Genomic DNA, 22278 nt, shown 5'->3' with positions numbered 1-22278 from the left:
ACAATAGGCTTCTTCCTTTCGACAAATTGTACCATGTGGTGAAGTTTCGTGAAGATCCGTTTAAAATTGTTACCTGTAGGTGACAGACAGACAGACAGACAGACTAACAAAATCGACTGACAAATAAACTTTTAAAATGTTCGATTTTGCAAATAACAAACAGAGAGAAAGGAGTGAAAACGAAACCTCCTTCACCTTCGGTGGCAGAGATAATTGATACGACACCATTAATATCATAAAATACAAAGTCATTCACACTCGTGAGGTCAACTCATGTAGACGCTTTAGTCAATGGCTCTTCTCCAATGACCTGATTTCCGATCATCAATTTGGTTTCAGACCAGGTCACAATACCCTGGATATGCTGCTTCTGCTCTCCCATCAATGGATGGAGGTCCTCAACGCCAGACAGGAAATCCGAGCCGTATCCCTGGACATATCACGTGCTTTTGACACAGTCTGGCACCCTGCCCTGCTCACCAAACTCTCTTCCCATGGTATCCAAGGCCATCTCCACTCATGGCTCACAGACTTCCTCTCCTGTCGCAGTCACCGTGTGGCCCTAAATGGAGTTCTTTCATCCCCTCTTCCTGTCCAGGCTGGAGTTCCTCAAGGTAGCGTTCTGGTGTCCTGTTCTTTTTCTGGTTTTCATCAATGATCTCTCCGACTCTCTGGAAAATCCTCTATATCTCTTTGCTGATGACTCCACCCTCTGCCGTACCATCGGTCATCCCTCAGACCAGAAAGTAGCAGTTTCTTCGCTCTCTGTAGATCTGGATAAAATCACAAACTGGTCCAACACGTGGAACATGTCTTTCAATCTGGACAAATCTCACACTTTCACTATGTCTTTCTGAAAGGACCGTCTGGAACACCCCCCCTGCCCCCCTCCCTCCATCTACTTTCTCGACAATCCTCTTAATGAAGTCCTTTCTTTCAAGCTTCTGCATCTATCTGCCATGACCTTTCCTGGGAAAACCACATTTCCAAGCTGGCCTTCAAAGGCAGTCACCGATTGGGAATCCTCCCTCGCACAAAGTCCTTCCTCGGCCCACCTGAGCTCCTGACCACTTACAAACTTTTGTCCACAGCTTGATGGAGTACTGCTCTCCCCTTCTGGGCTGGTGCTCCTGCCTCTCACCTTTCTCGGCTTCACCCTGTGGAAACCAAGGCATTTGGATCATTGGCATCTCCCGCAATGAGGCTGAGTCTTTGAGTCTCTCACTCTCTCACCACAGGCTGGTCGGTGGTCTTTCTGTCTTCTACCGTCTCCTCTCCATCCTCGCCCCCCCACCCCCCCGCTCTCTCTGCGATTTGTCCCCACCATATTTCTACAGGGCGCTCAAGGTCCGCCAACAACCCCCTTCTTGTAAAACTACCAAAATCATGAATCACTGGCTCACCTTCACTCTTTCATTCTTTTTTTCCCTCGCCTTTGGAACAAACTCCCACACACTCTTCAATCCCACTCTTCCCTCCAGGTCTTCAAAACAGCTGTTCACCACCATCTCTTATCTTCCCCCATCCAAAAGCACCATCTTTTCTACCCCCGCTAATCCACCCCATGCCCACCTCCTTCAAATTCCCTGCTTTCCTTCCTGAAATTCCCTGAAATGTCCATCTTCTTTAACCCATGTTCCCCGTCCCATCCCTCTCCCTTCCACAGATCCCCTAATGTCTCTGTTCCCCACTGTTTTGTCCTTCCCTCTCCCACCCCTCTTGTCTGCTGCTCCGCTTGTTGTGCGTTTCTGTGTGTTAGCTCTCATACGAGCCTCGACAAGGTGAAGGTATACAAAAAAACCATTAAAAACTGAGGTCCTCAACACGGCTAATTGGAGGGGCACGTCCATTGACCTGTGCTGGATCCCTGCCCACGTGGGCATTGGAGCCACACCTGCACTCAATTCACCTTTCTCAACTCCAATCCTTCTGGGTCCATCAGAACTCTCTAATCTAATTAGGAATGACGTCAACAGAAAATGGTAATTTCAGTGGGAGACCTCCACCAAGGGGACATGGCGCTGGAAGATGCCCCCTTTGGTTTAATCCTGCGTCTGTTTTCTCGATTCTCCCCCAACAGACCAGGCAGCCAATGCTCTGCACTCTCCAGGCCGAGACATTGTGCTCTAAACGCCTATTTACAAAGGATAGGGTGTCACTCTGTGGAGTTCTGCGAGCGGTGGAAGGTTCTCGAAGATTTGGAACACATCTTCACACAGTATCCTCGGCACAGGGAACTCAAACGGCCTCTTTTCCACTCTGCCAAAGAGATTGGGATCAGCCGGTCAGGTGTACCGGATGCACGATGTCGACTGAGCCAAAAGCACCGATGATTCTGATAATCGGGTTCAAAATTGATGAAAGAAACGGTTCAAAACATTTGAAGTCCCCCATACTTGTTTTCTCCAGCCGGTGTTAATAATAAAGTGGCATATATAGATCCTCACGGCTTTCAAAGATCCTCTTGAATGTAAAAAAATTAAACAGAAGAAGAAGAATCTTATACGGAAAAATATTAAGTCTCGCGAGAAGATTGCCCCGCTGTTGCCTTTGATCCTGATCTCACGAGATTTGACCAGCGCCGGTCCTAAGGCGCGCGCGATCTGCTCGTGATGGCTGCGTTCTCCGCGAACTTCTGGGTGAGGTCCGGCCTCAGGATTATTTATCTTTGCTGATGGTTTAATATGATGTTGTTCGAGACGGCTGAATTTGTGGTGGCTACGTGGATATATTGGGAGGGATAAATGTGTGGAGTTGACGTTGAATGGCAAGCTTGATCGTCGTTCTCAAGCTGCAGATTGAGACGGGGAAGCAATGTGATGAGAGTGAGGTTACTCCAGGATTTCTCGATCCTTTCAAGGTGATCGGTCCACGACATGTTTTTCATTTGATGCAGTGCAGAGCCCCCGTCTCTTCTTGGAGATGAAAATATCAGATTTTCTTCTAGAGAACCATGAAACGGGACCTCATGATGTGATATCGTAAAACCCTGAACACCTCTGTGGAGGAAGCGATTAATTTTACCTCAACTGATGTTCTGTCATGTGTTGGGGTTTCAGGTCTAATGTGTTGGGGTTTCAGGTCTAATATGTTGGGGGTTCGGGTCTCATGTGTTGGGGTTCAGGTCTCATGTGTTGGGTTTTCAGGTCTAATATGTTGGGGTTTCAGGTCTCATGTGTTGGGGTTTCAGGTCTAATATGTTGGGGTTTCAGGTCTAATATGTTGGGGGTTCGGGTCTCATGTGTTGGGGTTCAGGTCTCATGTGTTGGGGTTCAGGTCTCATGTGTTGGGGGTTCGGGTCTCATGTGTTGGGGGTTCGGGTCTCATGTGTTGGGGTTCGGGTCTCATGTGTTGGGGTTCGGGTCTCATGTGTTGGGGTTCGGGTCTCATGTGTTGGGGTTCGGGTCTCATGTGTTGGGGGTTCAGGTCTCATGTGTTGGGGGTTCAGGTCTCATGTGTTGGGGGTTCGGGTCTCATGTGTTGGGGGTTCGGGTCTCATGTGTTGGGGGTTCGGGTCTCATGTGTTGGGGGTTCGGGTCTCATGTGTTGGGGGTTCGGGTCTCATGTGTTGGGGGTTCGGGTCTCATGTGTTGGGGGTTCGGGTCTCATGTGTTGGGGGTTCGGGTCTCATGTGTTGGGGGTTCGGGTCTCATGTGTTGGGGGTTCGGGTCTCATGTGTTGGGGGTTCGGGTCTCATGTGTTGGGGGTTCGGGTCTCATGTGTTGGGGGTTCGGGTCTCATGTGTTGGGGGTTCGGGTCTCATGTGTTGGGGGTTCGGGTCTCATGTGTTGGGGGTTCGGGTCTCATGTGTTGGGGGTTCGGGTCTCATGTGTTGGGGGTTCGGGTCTCATGTGTTGGGGGTTCGGGTCTCATGTGTTGGGGGTTCGGGTCTCATGTGTTGGGGGTTCGGGTCTCATGTGTTGGGGGTTCGGGTCTCATGTGTTGGGGGTTCGGGTCTCATGTGTTGGGGGTTCGGGTCTCATGTGTTGGGGGTTCGGGTCTCATGTGTTGGGGGTTCGGGTCTCATGTGTTGGGGGTTCGGGTCTCATGTGTTGGGGGTTCGGGTCTCATGTGTTGGGTTTTCGGGTCTCATGTGTTGGGTTTTCGGGTCTCATGTGTTGGGTTTTCGGGTCTCATGTGTTGGGTTTTCGGGTCTCATGTGTTGGGGGTTCGGGTCTCATGTGTTGGGGTTCGGGTCTCATGTGTTGGGGTTCGGGTCACGTGTTGGGGTTCGGGTCTCACGTGTTGGGGTTCGGGTCTCACGTGTTGGGGTTCGGGTCTCACGTGTTGGGGTTCGGGTCTCACGTGTTGGGGTTCGGGTCTCACGTGTTGGGGTTCGGGTCTCACGTGTTGGGGTTCGGGTCTCACGTGTTGGGGGTCCGGGTCTCACGTGTTGGGGGTCCGGGTCTCACGTGTTGGGGGTTCGGGTCTCACGTGTTGGGGGTTCGGGTCTCACGTGTTGGGGGTTCGGGTCTCACGTGTTGGGGGTTCGGGTCTCACGTGTTGGGGGTTCGGGTCTCACGTGTTGGGGGTTCGGGTCTCACGTGTTGGGGGTTCGGGTCTCACGTGTTGGGGGTTCGGGTCTCACGTGTTGGGGGTTCGGGTCTCACGTGTTGGGGGTTCGGGTCTCACGTGTTGGGGGTTCGGGTCTCACGTGTTGGGGGTTCAGGTCTCACGTGTTGGGGGTTCAGGTCTCACGTGTTGGGGGTTCAGGTCTCACGTGTTGGGGGTTCAGGTCTCACGTGTTGGGGTTTCAGGTCTCACGTGTTGGGGGTTCAGGTCTCACGTGTTGGGGGTTCAGGTCTCACGTGTTGGGGGTTCAGGTCTCACGTGTTGGGGGTTGCGGGTCTCACGTGTTGGGGGTTCCGGGTCTCACGTGTTGGGGATTTCGGGTCTAATGTGTTGGGATTTCGGGTCTAATGTGTTGGGATTTCGGGTCTAATGTGTTGGGATTTCGGGTCTCATGTGTTGGGGGTTTCATGTCTCATGTGTTGGGGTTCGGGTCTCATGTGTTGGGGTTTCAGGTCTCATGTGTTGGGGTTTCAGGTCTCATGTGTTGGGGGTTCAGGTCTAATGTGTTGGGGGTTCAGTACATTTGGGATCCAAAGCTTGTCCGTTGGGATGAAATGGTCAACGGGACAATGATAATTGTATTTCTTTCAGAAGGTATTTGAAGCCTGGTCGCGAGTTAGTGTAGCCTAGTCGCAGTTGGTGTGACCTAGTCGCGAGTTTGTTTGACCGAGTCGTGAGTTGGTGTGGCCTGGTCGCAAGTTGGTGAATTCTGGTCACAAGTTGGTGTGGCCTGGTCACAAGTTGGTGTGGCCTGGTCGCAAGTTGGTGTGGCCTGGTCTCGAGTTGGTGTGGTCTGGTGGCAAGTTGGTGAAGCCTTGTTCGGTGACCATGATGCCCATCCATATGTCGTTGTAGAAGGTAGCTGGTCACCAAATTACCAGGTTTGTTGTCGATTTACATTAAATTGTACATACAAGAAGTTCTGCTATATTCTTGTTAATGATGCTTATGTGTGTGTTTTTATTTTTAGGTCATCTCTACCGAGATGACCTAATAAAGCCGGACCAAATGTCCGTCCGTCCGTACGTCCGTCAACAATTTTTCTTTCCAATCTTGATGAAACTTAGTATGTGGGTAGAGGTCGATGAGTGTTGCACAACGATATGACTTTTGTCCGGGGTCAAGGTCACGAGGTCATGCAAGTTATAAAAATCCCCATTTTCAAAACGTATCTCGTCTGCCATTCTACAAGATATTCGGCAACTGTTTATTGATTATGATGGTAAAAAATATTATCTTATATCTAACCGGACAGATTTTTGAATTTCCTTCCCGTTTGATCGTCACGTGATCTGGAAGATTGCCAAAAACGCCGATGTGATTCACAAAGAAGGAAGGAAGGAGAAATGAAATATAAATATAAAACACATTTTTAGCCTTTTTAGGTCATCTCTTCGAGCATGACCTAATAATATTGGTGTTGAGAGGAGAGGTGACGATCTGTCCGTCCGTCCATCCGTCCGTCCACAATGAAGTTGAAGCGGGAGATCTGGTCATTAGTGATCCTGATAGAGGTCGATGAGACGTACACGATGGTATGACTTTCAAGGTCACCGAAGGTCAAGGTCACGAGGCCTTTGAAGTTGCGAAAATGATGATTTTCAAATTCTATCTCCTCCGCCATTTCTCAAGCGATCTTGAATTTGATTGTAGCATATGAATCTATGGGACAATATGTAAATTTTGATCGGGCCGGATTTTCGATATTCGCTTTCGTTTTCGTGTCACGTGACTTCAAAGTTGGCAAAAAATGCGAAAATGATGATTTAAAAAATCTATTTCCTCCTACATTTCTCAAGCAATCTTGAATTTTATTGTGGCATATGAATCTATGGGACAATATCTAAATTTGGTCGGGCCGGATTTTCGATATTCGCTTTCGTTTTCGTGTCACGTGACTTCAAAGTTGGCAAAAAATGCGAAAATGACGATTTTCAAAATTTATCTCCTACATTTCTCAAGCGATCTTGAATTTGATTGTGGCATATGAATCTATGGGACAATATCTAAATTTTGTGGGGCCGGATTTTCGATATTCGCTTTCGTTTTCGCGTCACGTGACTTCAAAGTTTGCAAAATCTGCCCTACCTTCAGGAGGCTATATATTTTCTCGCACAGATGACCGTCACTCCTGCACGGGGGTAATTTTATATTTATACATTTTCCGCCAAAGGTGCAAAAGTTTCAAAACCCGAAATGTAAACGTCGGCATTTATTATCAAAATATAATTTCGTGCATGCGCCAAAATGCCGAGTCATCTTTAACCAAACTGCACAGTCGAGCTGCGCAGTAGAACTGCGCAGTGCAGTAGTCTTCGTCACAACTGAACATTGAGAACTTGTGGTATTATTGAGATGACCCTCACCCCCACACGGGGGTCATTTTTTATTATATTTTTTCATTGTTATTTTTTGTGAATAAGCTTTCTTAGAAATTATTTTGCTGTTAGGGTTAGGGTTTTATGTCTATGTTTTGTGTCTATCAAGTTTTGTCCAAATCAGTCCACAACTTTTTGAGATATCTTGCTCACAAACAAACAGGTATGAAAATGTAACCTCCATCTATCTTAGATAAACTTTTGACAAGGAAATCTTACACAGGTGGAGGCCATTCAGCCCACATGCCTGCGTGACATCAACACCACACATTTATCAACACAAGATCCAAAGAAGAAATGCAAAAAAAAAATCAATTTTTAATCAAATCAAAAAATCAATAAAAAAACACTAACAGTGTTTTTGTAATTATTTATGGTTTTTTATGTAATATTTATTTTAAAGCTTTTGTCGTTTTTTTTTTTTTTCCTCGGGGGAGGGGGCATGGGCTTGGTTAAAAACACATCAACCACACAACACCCCTTGAAAAGACCCCCACCAACAGCACTCCACAGACATGCACACAATCACCCATCAATGCTCAAACTACTGAAAAGTCTTATCAACATCCCCATACCCCTCTATCGCCATAACTTCCAGGTACCCATCTAATTCCGATTTATACTTATAGTTATCTACTGTTTCTGCTGCTACTACCTTTCCAGGGAGGCCGTTCCATTCATTAACTACTCTCTGAATAAAAGTCCCCTGCCTAACTACCGTCTTAACTCTCCTCTTCTTTACTTCAGGCTATGGCCCCTGGTCTTATCACCGTCGACTCTGTTGAATAATTCATCTGCATTTACTTTATCTTTACCTTTCATTATCTTAAACATCTCCATCATATCTCCTCGTAACCGCCTCCTTTCTAGTGTATAAAGCCCTGTCTCCTTCAGCCGCTCCTCATAGCTCAGTCTAGCTCGGCCTGGAATCAATATCGTAGTCCTGCGCTGAACCTTCTCTATGGCAGCTATGTCCTTCCTGAACTGTGGTGACCAAAACTGCACACAACATTCTAGATGTGGCCTCACGAAATTCCTGTACAATGTTAACACTACCTATTTTGATTTATAAATGATCCCCCTTCGAATACAACCTAAAACCCTATTTGCTTTTGAACCAATTCGATGAGCCTTGCCAGTCAGGAATAGTTTGTGAAATAGTTCCTTAAGGAATGAGGGTAGATTTGCATCTCCTCCACATTGATGAGATCAAGTTATGGCGGTTGTGTTTTCTTTGATCCATATCTGCATTGAAGAGGTCGGAAGTTCTATCATGGTTCTTGGTCTATCTCTTTCCCCCCTCCAAATGGTTAGGGGGTCCCACACTGTTTGGAAATGCATCCCAATACCCTCTGGCCCTCCAGATATCGGACTATTCATTCAGCCAGGGTGGAATTATTTTTTCACATGTAAGCAAATGAAATGCTGACCATCTGAGCCACTGAATAAGTTGAACTTCAACTTTGCGAATACAAACGATTGCCACCATCTTTTTTATTTTATTTTCCATGTCACGATATCCTCACTCGATTTTGTTTTTAGAAAAGAGCTTTGTTGAGATTTTGGGCATGAAGACTTGTGCCCACTTTGTGGCTCGAGGCAGTACATTTGTGCACAGTAACACTAGAATGGTCTTTCTTGTTCCTCCTTTGGACCGATCTTCTGAAGAATCTATCTTCAGATAGATTGCTCATATTGGTAGTTTAATATTTGATATTTTGAACTCGAAGCCCTCTTTCAACCTTGTGAGGTCTTCACTTTCCCCTGTCCCTTCTTGAGGTATCACGGCGTCATCCTGCTAAATATCACTTTTGATGTTACTTTTTTTTTTTTCTCTCGTCAAGTCCATCTTTGGGCAAATAAAATAAATGAATTATTGCATTTTCCCATGGCATCAGTTCTACATTTTTCCTTAATTGATAAGTATCAAGTGGAAGATGAGTAATGATTCGTCACATGAATTAGTGTGGCGTTACTGGGACCCAGAGTGCTGTGGGAAGTGATGGCACTGTCCCAAAGCTGTGTGTGTGTGTGCGTGTGTGTGTGTGTGTGTGTGTGTGTGTGTGTGTGCGTGTGTGCGTGTGTGCGTGTGTGCGTGTGTGCGTGCGTGCGTGCGTGCGTGCGTGCGTGCGTGCGTGCGTGCGCACTTCATCTCCACTATGATCTTTGGATCATGTTTAATAAAAGGCCTTGCTTTAATATGACCATCGTTTTTATGAAGGAAATGTTTTGCAATTTTTTTTGTATGATTTCCTGGTTTCACCTGCAAGTCTACATTATCTCGAGAGGACCTGGAATTGACCTGTGACTGCACATTAAAATGAGTGATTGGGGGGGGGGGGTGGAAATTCCACTGCAAAAAATATCAGCATTAACTAAATGAATGGTACTTGACCATTTCGATGGTGGTTTTCATGCGACCATCAACATACCGTCGACCGAGAATTAACAGGGTCCAACTACACTTTTTTAAAGTTTGAGAAAAATGAAATCAAAAATTCAAAGTGGAATTGCCGCTATCTCATAACATTTTATTTTCATATCGTGTGCTACATAACAGGTACATATAAAGGTTACATAAAATAATCTTACTTAGTTTCCTCTGTTGCCCTTCAACATGGACTTCTTCTAAATTTGAATGAAATGTCAGATAGACACTGTTAATTCTCGGTCGACGATACACTGAGATGAAGTCATGGTTTTATTCTCATTTTTAACGAGTCAGTCGTTAACCTTTAAGTTAGCCAGAGTCGCTGGGGAATTTGAGCGTTTCCAGCAGCACCCAAGTTACTTGGAAACTCATAAATTATTGTTTGTTTGAAACCGCTCTGATGGTTGCAAAACTTGGCTTATCATACTATTGATTAATTCTTTAAGCTGTTACTTTAAAGTCCAACCGGTCTTGACCGATTGTAAACCAAACTGGTGCAGTTATTTTGGGCAATAATTTTGGTCTTTATTTGGGCCAAAGGGATGTATGTGTGTTATAATATGCTGGTTGGGATTATACATTTTTAAAAGAAGAAAGACGCTTCAAACCAAAAGTAAACGTAGATCGACTCTGCTAATTTGAGAAACAAGCGAGAGTAGACCCGGTCTCGGGTGACGTTTTCCCTGCTTCCTCGCCGGCTTCCTCGGGCCAATCAACCCTAAGCCTCGGCATGTGACTGGTTTTTATTTCCTATACGACCACTCGTTTCTAGCGATGTGCTGGTGGGTGATGTCAAATGGAGGGGTGCTTTTTCCTTTTATTTTACAAACCTTAAGCAAATAAATGTCAAATCTCACCATTGATGGGCTGCTCGCTCTGCTCTTAAAAAAAAATGTATTAATTTATTTATGTCCTTTTTTTTTGTTTAACTCTCACATGATCTGGTGTTGTCTGTGTGTGTTTTTTTTTTGTGTGTGTTTCTGGAGCATGAACATGGCTGGTTTCATGTCTGGGTTGGATGTGATGTGATGAGCTCTTTCTTTGGCAAGAAGAGCATGGGAGGAGTAGATTTATTTATAAAATCCAAGCCACCTGGGTTTAATTGATTAGGTGATGTTTGGTTATTCCCTCTTTATAGGTGAGATGTGGGTGGGTCTTTGTTTTTCATACATGAGTAATATATATGAGCCAAACCCGCGCTCCACGCGAAGTTTCTAAAGTGAGGGTTCGTTAGGACGTCAACATATCCAGTTTTCACAATGTGATTTATAGAATTTCTTTATATACAATGTTTCTTGTTACTTTTTTTTGTGTCCTATGCACCTTCTGAGGTAGTCAGCATGTGCAGAAGAGGGTTTTACATTGCAGACGCTGTTTTCTGGGAGTGGCATTACGCCTCTCATCAGTGACGGTCTGTCGATGACAGATGTATTGACGTCAGCGAATGAGTGATGTCATGACATAATTACGCCTCTCAGCGGTGACATCACACGTCGTCATGCAAACGAATGTAAAAATTAGAAAATCTCCAAAAATTCCCAAACCTGTACGTCTGGCGTGATCTCACATAGCCGATGCTGTACATCAGACCACCTGCATGCCGAAAGTGGCGACAATCCGTCCGGCAGTTTCGGAGGAGATACGTCCACAAAATATGGCTTAACGTATTGTTACGGCTGTGGAAATTAGCAGAGCACCACATAGGTCCTTCGATCAGTTATACCGATAATTCTGTGTTCAGATAGATTTCCCCACCGTTGTCTAAAGGGATTATTCGTGTCACCCGGGCTGTGATCTTTGAGGTAGCCGTTTTTCTTTTACTATCGTTATTTTGGACCAACCGCCATTACTACCACCACAAAGCCCCACCAACCACAACAACCACGAGCACCACCACCACCACCTCGTCAACTGCCAACAACCCCACAGACAACGAACAGCCACCAACCCACAACAACCATGATCACCACCACCACCTTCTCGTCAACCACCCAACCACACCACCCTCACAACCACCACGAACGCCAGCATCAACCATCTCCACAACATCGCCTCACCACCTTCTCCACACCCGCATTTCAACAACCACACCACAAACCTCTCCACATCAAATAACGTCTCTGCCACGGATACCCATCAAGAAAGGAAACAAAGGCAACGGTAGGAAAACCCGTTGCCCCCGCTGAGTGCGGGCAGAACCACAGCGCCGAGGAGAGAAGTTCCGATAACGCTGGGATTTCCCTTCCCCCTTTTTTCTTGCTTTCCCGCGGGATGGGGGAGGGGTGAATCGGGCCAGGGTTCAAAGTTGAAGTAAAGGAGGGGCCTGATTTTGGGCGAATAACGGCCCTGGCGCCACACTCCCTTCGCGGCGACAACTCCAAGCTTCTGGAAGTTTCCCGCGCGTGCTGGAAGTAGGGAGGGCGATGCACACGTGGGTATAAAGGATAAGCTGAGGAGAAGGTCTGGGGGTTGTTGGGAGTCTCTCTCGAGGTCTTTTTTGGAGGTCGAGAGGGTCGAGGTCTCTGTCTGGAGGTCGTGGCCGCTCGTCGAGTCGTGCCTTACCATGGGTCGTGGAGACGGGACGGCGCGGGTCGCCCCAGCAAGGTGAAGGTAGCCAGCCCAATCTCGCGGAGCCTCTGCGGTCTACACGGCTCCATGGTATAAAGACCCCAAGGGGTCCAGTCTACCCCCTTGTCTTTGAGGGGGTTTTTCCTTGCTTTTCTTTGTATGAAAGTTGTGGCGCCATATCTGCAAGTAGAACTGTGATAAGTGACTGTACATAATAAATAGACAGTATTAGCTCTCCTTTGCATTGCTTGTGTGTTTTGTATTGATTGCATACGTGCATGCCTCCATCTGTGCTGTACAAATAAATGTGCTTGTTTAAATGTACCCCGTTCATTGCGTCTTTTCCTTAATTGAGCTGCCATCTTGCACTCGGAATATAGTTGGTTTTTAAATAGCCAGTCAAGTGATCGGGTCCAACGGGACTGCGCGATAATACCCTGCTCGGTTATCCCAAAAGGAAGTGAGCTGCTTAAGCGGCTCGTTTCCAAGCGGTCCCGTTGAGGTACAATCTCTAGGTAATCTACCCGCGCGATTAATTTGTTAGGGTTAGGGTTAGGGTGTGAGTGTGAGGATTTGTGATGGTGTGCCAGCAACTTCGCTCCCATTGAAATTGCCATGCAGTGATCTGTTGATTACATGCTGCCCAGTTTCATTTTTTGGTCTGATTGAAAAATATATCTTTTTCCCTGGAGGTTTGCATTAATTTGAAGCAACTTTTACTTGATATTTTTGTCTCCCCGAGGAGCGTTTCAATGTTTCAGGGTGGTACAGATAGGAAAACAGAAATAAAACCCTGTGCTTTCCCCTGAAGGCCTGCTGATGTCCTAATTTCCTTAAGTCAGTAATAATTGCCTGATAAATCCACCCGCTCTTTCATAATCAAAGCGTGTTGTCATAGAAACAAAGCACAGCAATACCAATGTCGTCTTTATTATAAAAAGAGCCCTGTCTGTCTGTCTCTCTCTGTCTGTCTCTGTTTGTTGTGTTATAACTTGAACGGATTAACGGATTTCAATGAATCCAACCACGGTGGATTCAGAAAATTCCCAGAAATGTTTGTGACGTAAAAAAAAAAAAGTCGTTTTGTGCATGGGGTATACGTGGGCACACGTGGTGAAACTACACACGCCAACCAGTGACGCTGGTTATCTCCCAGAAATCCTTTTTTTTGTTTGTTTTTGCCCCATTGATTCGCCATCGCAGCAAAGATTGGTATTCCCGTCAACAAAGTGACGTGCTTTATTTGCTAGTGTATTATTATATACTGGCAACCAAATCGCCGATGAGGGGTACAAATCATGATGGAACCCGTACAAGACAAACATCGAATGTATATTCTCAACTCAATAATGTTGCAAGCTTGGCAACCACAAAGGATGTGAAGAGGAAAGATGGGGTTGCAATTGCCGGGGCAGAAGATAGCAGCATGAGAAATGGTATCTCCACTCTTGCTGATGTGCTGGCACAGGTGGTGTAGTAACCTGCTTTGGGGATGACTAGTAGCGGACTTGTATGGAACAGGTACCCGCTCGTGCTCAATGGAAAACTGATTCAAAATCGTCCGGTTGTGTCATGTTGTCCACTCTTGTTTTCTGTTCTAGTCCAGACTGCAACTCTGGTCTTTATACTTTTGTCTCTTTGCATTCCTCTTCATCGTGTTATATGCTCGTGGGCCAGTCTTGTACCGCCTGCTACAGTTTGTCCATGCACTATATATAAACTATATATCTGTGATCACAAAGCAATCGCCAAGGGCAAGCTTCCCCTGGCTTCCCTTTGGCCCACAATCCAATGATGGCCATATTTTGTTTGGACTGCCATATCAACTTGACCTTCAATGTTTATGGTTGGTGTAAATAAAGAAAATGTGTCCCAATCTACAACATATCCATAGAACTCAATATCATTAATATTGGAGGAAAATTATTACCTCTCCCACCGAAGGTGAAGGAGGTTGTTTTCAACCCTCTCTGCCTTTTTCTTGTTATTTTTTTGTCTGTCTTTTTGTCGCCTACAGGTCAAAATTTTAAACCGATCTTCACGAAATTTCACCACATGATAGAATTGTCATAAGGAAGAAGCCTATTGTTTTTGAGGTCAAAAAGTTAACATAGGCCAAAGGTCGACAACTAAGGTGGTATTTCTAAATTCCTCAGTTTTCATCCGATTGACTTGAACTTTGAAGAGGATTTATATTTCATTGAATTCAACCACCAATTATTTTGGAGGTCAACATAGGACGAATTTTTTAAATTGTCAATTTTCATCCGATTCACTTGAAATTTGAAGAGGAGTTGCATATTTGGTCATTGAATTCAACCACCAATTATGTTTGAGGTCAAATTTGTTTTATTGATTTTGCAAGTATTGAGCTCTGCACAACGTCTTCTACTTACTTGCAAAATCAAAGATTTTTCAAATATATTAGCCAGTCGATTTTGTTATTCTGTGTGTCTGTTTGTCACTGACGGATCACAAATCTAAAGCGATCTTCACAAAACTTTACCAAGTTGTAGAGATAGTCTCAACTGAGAAGCCTATTGATTTTGAGGTCAAATTTCAGTCATTTTTCATCCCATTGACTTGAAATTTTAATAAGATTTGCATATTGCGTCACTGAATTGGGAAACCAACAATCATTGAGGTCAAAAGGTCAACTCAAGGTCAAACTTCTAAAATTATCAATTTTCAACTGAAAAATCATTAATTTACATCATATTAACTTCCAAGTTGAACAGAATTTGCAAAGTGCATCACTGAATTGGGGAAGCAACTAATTTTGAGGTCAAAAGGTCAAGTTAAAGCCAAGCTTCTAAAATCACCAAATTTAATCTGAAAAATCATCAATTTTCATCTGATTAACCTGAACTTTGATTAAGATTGTCAATTTTAATCTTAATGAAATAGACAATTTGATGTATCCACGGCAACCTTTGGAGAGGTGGTGGACTTTGCAAGTATCGTGCTCTGCATGATGTCTTTTTCTTGTTTGTTTGTATGCAGGATATCTCAAAAAGTTGTCGATGTATCTGGATGAAATTTTGTGGACAGGTTCAGTGTGAGACAAGGACGAACTGATTAGATTTTGGTGAAGATCCGGTCCGGATCCGACTACGAGAATTTTTTTAGTGATTCTTCTCCATTGAGAGAAAGGGCCATAAATTATGTATTGTGCGATATCTCAAAAAGTTGTGGACGGATTCAGATGGAACTTGGTGGACATGTTGGGTGTGTGACAAGGAAGAATTGATTCAATTTTGGTGAAGATGTGGATCTAGATCCGTTTCTGGATGTGATAATTTTTTTGTGATTCTTCACCATTGAAAGATATGGCTAAACTAACATATAGCACGATTTCTCAAAAAGTTGTGGATGGATTCGGATGAAACTTGGTGGACAGGTTGGGTGCGGTAAGGATGAATTGATTTGATTTTGGTGAATATCCGAATCCAGATCTGGATATGAGGATTATTAAATTTTCAAAGTGATTCTTCACCATTGAGAGATTGGGCCAAAAACGATATCTTACTGCATAGCATGATATTTCAAAAATGTAATGGGCCCGATATGTTCTCGTGGATCGGGCATTGCGTGCCGGAGGTATGTGCTCTACCGAGTGCCCTTCTAGTTCAAGCTGTTATCAAAAAATGTTTTTTGGTAATTGGGACACAATCTGAAAAAAGTAGGTCAAGTACACGAATCACTATCGGGTGAACAACATCAGTGCGGGTCCCCACTATTATGATGCAAGAACGTCTTGGAAGCCAAGCGGTTGGTCTTTGAGATTCTGCATTGGCAAAATTGAGTGCATTTTTTTTTCCCAGACCACCATTTGACCTTGACCTTTAACTGGAGGGTATGATATAGATTAAGCCAAAATGTGCCTTGCTCTCGGCTATCTAGAGAGGGAAATTTTATTCTGATCAGACAAACAACCTCGGTCGAGTTTTGGTGAAAAATTTTGAAATGCCTATAATTTGGTCATGGCCTTAAAATTATGTCAAGGTCAAAAAATTGTCAACCCCCGATACATTGTCTTCCCATTGTTGATGCAAAATTTAATGACAGCTCGGACATTGATACAGTTTGGAAATTGGGAGTGCAGGAAGAAAAATAGAAAAACTTTCTTTTTCCCCCGCTTAAATGGTGGTTTTGTACTAATTCGTGTCTACCAAATTCTGGTGCCATTAAAAATTGAGGACACTAATTGTATTATAGAAACAAACCCGACAATGAAGGCAATAAGCCTCCGCATATCCTATAGGGGGAGTTTTAAATAATCCTCGCTCAAGTGGCTTGGTAGAATTTGATAGTGGATTTGGATTGGGGTGTGGGAAGAGAGGTGTGCTTGCAATCACAAGGAAGGGTTGGACACAGATTTATGAGTCCTTGTGGTTAATGGCTTATAGCCACAAAGCCCCGCTAAAGCGAGCAGTGAGCACAAGCTCTGTGGCATTTCCGAGAACATTCGGACACCAATGGGGTCTTTTATAATAATAATTATTTTTAATTGAGGTTGAGAAAAATATTTATTTATTGGTGAGTGTGAATTTGCCAAATCGTGTGGTAAATTGTTTCGTGAATGATGCATGTCGATATTGTGAATGATGGTAAGGAAAAATAATTCCTCAAGAGGCTGAAACCAACGTGATATTCGAGCATTTTTGTTGGGTCGGTTGATGTAGTGATACAACTAATATGTTTTGGTTGCACTTGCATGTTTTGAGTGAACATTGCAGAGCATTGCTGCAGTGTTGAATAGTCCTTGGCAAGCAGCCTTTCCTGTTGACATGCATGAGTTTTGAAGAAGCATTTGGTTTTGCTTTGCTTCGCTGTTTGTTTTTTTTGCACAAAGTGGATGAGTGCACAATATATCCTGAAGTGTTGATGAGAAATAATAATATATTTTGGTGTTAAAGACTGGTGTTAAAATAGGCATTGTTATGAATGATGATGAAAATGAATATTTCAGTGGCAGGTGAATTGATGATCAGTTTTCTAACTGTGATTTATTTATTTATTTATATTGTACATAATAAGAGTATCAGCAGGAACTCTTAAGAATAAACTGTGGCGCACACGCACACGCACACGCACACGCACACGCACACACACACACCTTCTCCTTTTTGGAATAAAAATCTTTAATTTACATATTTGTATGATATTTTATTCACACTTTTTACCATAAAAAGGTAAATATAACAAAAAAAAGTCTGTACCAGTCACAGGCATTACACAAAAATTTGTTTGTGAAATCATTAGGTTTCAATGCTTTTAAAAACCAAGTGCTCATTTTGACCTCTCTATTTGATACATTTTCATATACTGAGCTGTTCTATGCATTTTCTTATACGCAGCAACAAGTTTCGCATCATTTTCTGAAGGGTGTCTTGTGTAACTCCCAAGGTAATCGTTATAAATGCAAATTTCAAATGAGTAACTGTAATTGGTTTCAACTTGCACACACACTTTCTGAATCATCCCCATTAAAAAATAAAAAAACAGTGGTGACAAGTCCTGAAAAGATGAAAGTATTGCTCTCTTTCTTCTGGACTGGCTCCCCTGTAGTGTAGTAGATAGTGGAAAAATCGTGCAAATTATGATACAAGCATCAAATTTGGCATTTCTGTTCTGCAGGGCTTTCTGATCAAATCTGCCCGATTGGCCATTTGAAAATCCAAATTTAGAAAAATTTGAAAAAAAAAAATAAAACTTCAAAACAAATTGAAGTCACAGCTGGTTGAAATTCTTGAAGCGCAAGTGAACATCCCAGACACTTCAAAGATATTTGATGATTATGCAAAAGAAGACATCATCCCAAAGGTGGAATCCAATGGTGCCAGGTACGAGAGGGTGGACATAGTGTTTGATGTGTACAAGAAGTCAAGTCTGAAGTCCGAGGCAAGGTCGAAAAGGGGGCAAGGAATCAGAAGAAGAGTGACAGGAACCAGTAAGACCCCAAGTAACTGGAGAAGCTTTCTTCGGGATTACAGCAACAAGACTGAGCTGTTTCACTTCCTTGCGGAAAAGATGTGTGAAGCACAGACGACAAGCACAGTCATTGTCACAAAAGGAGAAGATACCATTAGCAACACAAGGAAGTCACTGGATGCTGTGTCTCCATGTTGTTATGAAGAAGCTGACACTCAAATATTTGTACATGCCAGGGATGCAACGACTGATGAAAAGAGAAAGAGAGAGAGAGACAGAGACAGCAAGTCCATTATCATTAAGGCTAATGACACAGACGTACTAATCATAGCAATATCTGTACTGCCATCCTTACAGGAACTAGGTCTTGAGAACATGTGGATTGCCTTTGGCCAAGGAGCCAAGGCGCGATGGATTCCAGTCCATGAGGTCGTTTCTGCAATCGGGCCTGAGAAAGCTAGAGGGATCCCATACTTCCATGCGTTCACTGGATGTGACGTCGTGTCTGCCTTCTGCGGTAAAGGGAAGAAAACTGGATGGCAGACTTGGAACGTCTTTGATGATGTTTCTGAAACATTCACCAATCTCAGCCAGCATCCAACATTGATTCCTGATCTTGACTTTTTTTGAAGTTTTTATCTTGCCAAAACGAAGTTTTTGCAAGATATGTTAGTCAGCTTGTATGTTTTTTTGTTTTTTTTGTTTGTCTGTAATCACGTATAAAAAATTCTGCAGAGCACAGTTATCATTGGAAATTTTTGTAACTTCGCATATCAGAGACCTATAGAGGTCCCTTTCAGTGCATAAAATTTTGAAGGTCAAGGTCACTTTGTCGCAAATCAGGGGAGTCGACGAAACCCTTATTTTTTGAGTAATTTTGATCGGATTGTCTTCAAACTTCATGGGAATATAGTTCATGGTCTGGCGCTCAGCTGATTAATTTTTGGTGGCGATTGGCCTTGATCTTCATGGTTTGCGCCTCAGGTCAAACATATTTGACCCCAAGGTCAAATTTTCAAGTTTTTGGAACCATATCGTGTAGTACCTCAAATTGAACACCACGATGAGTGCTTTCTGGATATGTCAAGCTTGAGAGATTATGACGTCATTTGGTGACGTTATGAGGCAAAAGCATATTTTTCATGGTTATTCTGTAGAACGATTCTCATTGGAATCTCTTGTAGGCAGATATTCCTCAAGGAGTCGCTCCTGGTGGATAGCAGCTCTGTTCACCTCAGTGTGACCTTAAAGAAGTCACACGTGGTCACCTTTTGGCAAGATACGGGTCACCCTGCGGGTGACATGGGTTTATTATTATTTTTTTTTCAAATTATTCAAAATTTGGATTTTCAAATGGCCAATCAGGCAGATTTGATTAGAATCCCCTGGAGAACAAATGTGCCAAATTTGATGCTTATATCATCATTTGTACGATTCCTCTCAAAAATTGCTGTTATCTGCCCCACTATGCCTCACATTTTTCTCAGCTTGATGCTGTGGAAACCAAGGCCTTCAAGATGATTGTAATCTCCCGTGATGAAGCTGAGTCTGTGGGTCTTTCACTCTTCCATCACAGACAGGTCGGGTTGGTTTCTATCTTCTACCACCTCCTTTCTGGTCTTGCACCTTTTGCTCTTCCCGTGCTTCGTCCTCCTCCCCTGGTTTCTGCAGGACATACACAATCCATCAACCCCCCCTTCTGGTGAAACTCTCTCCACTCATTTGTCTCCCCCCCCCCACCCCCTTGTGGAACCAACTGCCACATCTTCTTTAATCTCATTCTTCCTTCCAAGTCTTCAAGACAGCTGTTCACCACCATTTCAGATTAACCCCAATCCAAAATGATGATCTTTTCGATCTTCGCTAACCCATCCCAATCTCTCCTTCCAAATGTCCATTTTTAGGTCATCTCTACCGAGATGACCTAATAAAGCCGGACCAAATGTCCGTCCGCCCGTCCGTCCGTCAACAATTTTTCTTTCCGATCTTGATGAAACTTAGTATGTGGGTAGAGGTCGTTGAGTGTTGCACAACGATATAACTTTTGTCCAGGGATGAGGTCACGTAAGTTATAAAAATCGCTATTTTCAAAACCTATCTTGTCTGCCATTCTCCAAGATATTCGGCAACTGTTTATTGATTATGATAGTAAAAAATATTATCTTGTATCTAACCAGACAGATTTTTGAATTTCCTTTCCATTTGATCGTCACGTGATCTGGAAGATGGCCAAAAACGCCGATGCGATTCGCAAGGAAGGAAGGAAGGAGAAATCAAATATAAATAATATGGAATAGGCAAAGCCTAGAAGCGATTGTAGAATTCTTCTTATATTCGCTTCTGACTTTACATAAAACTTGTTCACAGCTGTATACTTGCCAACTATACCGTGGTACGTGTAAGCGCCGCACAGCTGATGATGTAAGCGCCGCACAGCACACGCAATTTCCGGTTACTTCGGCCTGGATTCGGGATCGGCGAACAAAGAATGTAAATCACGATTAAAAAATATTTTTTGATGATGCAGGAGATATCTTTATTATAATTAACTTTGGGGGAAAAATAAATAAACGATCACTTCTGGTCAAGAATAAAAGAAATTAAAAGTTCCGGAAAGGGTTTCAAAATCACTCCCGGTAATGTTAAATACAAAATAAACACTTCCTGTCATGAAAAAATCACCTTCGGAAGTATAAAATTAACTTTGGGAAAAAAAATAATTGAATAAATAAATAAACACTTCCGGTCATGTTCTCCCGGCATGCATCATTCCCCATGACAAAAAACGGAAACAAAAAAAAACCAGAAACAAAACAACAAACGGAAGCAAAATGGTCATAGCCAATGACACGGATTCACAATTGCCAAGGTATTGTGTTGTTTTTGTTGTTTCCTATTCTCTCATGTGCACACGTTAAGTAATATTCACAAGATAGAAATAAAACCCAATCGTGTTTATACACCGCACAGCGTTTAACAACAACCGGAAGCAAAAAGTCAGAGCTAACGACACGGATTCGAAATAGCCAGGGCTATTGTGTTGTTGTTGTTGTTGTTGTTATTTCCTATTCTCACATGCACGCGTTAAGTATTAAGCTCACTTCGTTCGTTACAAAACACATTTTTAGCCTTTTATATTTATACATTTTCTGCCGAAGGTGCAAACGTTTCAAAACCCGAAATGTAAACGTCGGTATTTATTTTCAAAATATAATTTCGTGCGCGCGTGCCAAAATGCCGAGTCATCTTTAACCAAACTGCGCAGTAGTCTGGCCATGGCGTCTGAGCAGTGGCCAGCGTGGTTCAGATTGACTGTGGTTTCTGGGGCGAAGGTGATTGTTAAGAAGTATGTCGGCGGTATAAATTTGAGTGACTGTATTGGTGATTTAATCACGCAACATCTTGACAACGAATATTCTGGCCAAACGATTGCATCAATTCAGTGCATCAGCAGGGATGATTCGCAGGCTCCTCTCGATCGTGCCGATATCTAACATAATCACCGGCGGACATAGGGCTGCAGGCTGTGGGGCGAGACCACGGATCCCGGATGAGGGGATAAGTGACAAATTATGCTGCATGCTTCGGGCTTTCTGATTAATATATCAATGAGTACATTCCATAATTAAAGAATTAATAATTAATGAATCTGGCATACAAAATGTTTTTTCAGACCTGACATGTTACTTTGTGCAGTGTCACGAAACTTCTGTGGAATTAATAATTTATGAATTTGCTTGCTCTAACGATTTTTCAAACCTCAATATCTCTATAAATACTTGACCAATTTTCATTCTGAAAGTTGCATTATAATCAGTGAAGAATAATCTACAGGATTATCATAATCTCCGAGAGCTAAGCCTATTTTTTCGTTTTTTTCTCCAACCCGAAGTGAAATGTCCCCAGAGTGGACGGACCGCAAAACCACATATTGCACTTACTGGTGATTCTGATGTGTTAATCCGGGTACTAAATGAACAATACATATTTATTAATTCTGTCATTAGTAGAATTATCCTAGTGTATCTCTGTGAACTATTTCAATCTAAACGGTTAGTTTGGACTGTTTTGCAGTTACCTGAACTGAACATTGGGAACTTGGCATTATAGAGATGACCGTCACCCCCACACGGGGGTAATTTTTTTTTGTTCCCCCCCCCCCCCCAAGAGCTTCCTTCTGTATCCATCTTGTCAACCCCATGCATCCTCTCTTGCCCCCCCCCAAAATTCCTCCCCCTCACCCATTGTTTGCTCTCTCTCTCTCTCTCTCTCTCTCTCTCTCTCTCTCTCTCTCTCTCTCTCTCTCTCTCTCTCTCTCTCTCTCTCTCTCTCTCTCTCTCTCTCTCTCTCTCTCTCTCTCTCTCTCTCTCTCTCTCTCTCTCTCTCTCTCTCTCT

At 43.4% G+C, this 22278-nt stretch overlaps 1 protein-coding gene across 2 annotated transcripts in view; it reads left to right on the top strand.

Moving 5' to 3' along the window:
- The first annotated feature begins 2521 nt into the window (after window positions 1-2521).
- The window catches only part of LOC147024483 (F-BAR domain only protein 2-like), a 180012-nt gene continuing 160255 nt past the window's right edge, over window positions 2522-22278 (top strand). The window contains exon 1 of one of the 2 annotated variants that reach the window (XM_085884447.1): window positions 2522-2639. In XM_085884447.1, the coding sequence (XP_085740573.1) occupies window positions 2613-2639 (27 nt within the window). In that variant the 5' untranslated portion in view covers window positions 2522-2612. Of the gene's footprint in view, window positions 2645-22278 lie in introns of both variants that reach the window. The other variant, XM_085884450.1, reaches the window with a different exon arrangement.

The sequence above is a fragment of the Eptatretus burgeri genome, chromosome 6, assembly GCF_056783735.1.
Source record: "Eptatretus burgeri isolate ZD-2024b chromosome 6, Ebu_testis_v1, whole genome shotgun sequence".
Classification (NCBI taxonomy): domain Eukaryota; kingdom Metazoa; phylum Chordata; class Myxini; order Myxiniformes; family Myxinidae; genus Eptatretus; species Eptatretus burgeri.
Note: the sequence above shows the minus strand (reverse complement) of the source record. Positions and strands in the feature narration are given on the sequence as shown.